This window comes from Colobus angolensis, unplaced genomic scaffold (genome assembly GCF_000951035.1).
Source record: "Colobus angolensis palliatus isolate OR3802 unplaced genomic scaffold, Cang.pa_1.0 Scaffold5477, whole genome shotgun sequence".
NCBI lineage: Eukaryota > Metazoa > Chordata > Mammalia > Primates > Cercopithecidae > Colobus > Colobus angolensis.
Genome location: NW_012119018.1, coordinates 1 through 776, shown reverse-complemented (window position 1 = coordinate 776; position 776 = coordinate 1). Strand labels below are relative to the sequence as shown.

Here is a 776-nt window from a genome sequence, read left to right as displayed (position 1 = left end):
AGGCTACAGGAAGTAGGCCCTGGAGCTGAGGATAAAGCCTGGGGTGGGGTGGGGTGGGGTGGGGGAGTGGATCTGCAGGGAGTCTCCATAAAAACGGACTCGTTTGTTTTCAAGTGTCTGCCTCCTGTTAGTGATAGTCATTTATCCTAGCCTTGTGATTCTCCCCCGATCTCTGCCCCTTCTCTGCACCCTTATTTCCAGCCTTCTCCCCTCCCTGCCTGTCGGATCTCATGCTAAGGTGAGCAGACCTCAACCTCGAGGCCCCAGGTACGCCGAAGGGACTTTCATCAGTGACTATAGTATTGCCATGGACAAGATTCACCAACAAGACTTCGTAAACTGGCTGCTGGCCCAAAAGGGGAAGAAGAATGAGTGAGTCGTTGCTTATGCTCCTCCTGTTCCCCGTGCTGGGCTCTGGGCTCTGCCTTCCTACCTTCAGAGGAGGCCATCGGCTGTGGCCACACAGGCCACGTGATGCACAACCCCAGGCGGCATCTTTCTTTTTCTTCTTTCTTTCCTTTTTATTTTTTTTGAGACAGAGTTTTGCTCTTGTTGCCCAGGCTGGAGTGCAATAGCACAATCTTGGCTCACCACAACCTCCACCTCCTGGATTCAAGCGATTCTCCTGCCTCAGCCTCCCGAGTAGCTAGGATTACAGGCATGCATCACCATGCCCAGCTAATTTTTATTTTTTTATTTTTTGAGACGGAGTCTCGCTCTGTCGCCCAGGCTGGAGTGCAGTGGCGCAATCTCGGCTCACTGCAAGCTCCACCTCC

At 52.8% G+C, this 776-nt stretch overlaps 1 protein-coding gene across 1 annotated transcript in view; it reads left to right on the top strand.

Moving 5' to 3' along the window:
- Positions 1-376, top strand: part of GIP (gastric inhibitory polypeptide) — a gene marked incomplete at its 5' end in the record, with an annotated part of 5,734 nt that extends 5,358 nt beyond the window's left edge. The window contains one exon of the mRNA XM_011961307.1: positions 202-376. Coding sequence (XP_011816697.1) covers positions 202-376 — 175 coding nt within the window. The remainder of the gene's footprint in view (positions 1-201) is intronic.
- Positions 377-776: the final 400 nt, after the last annotated feature.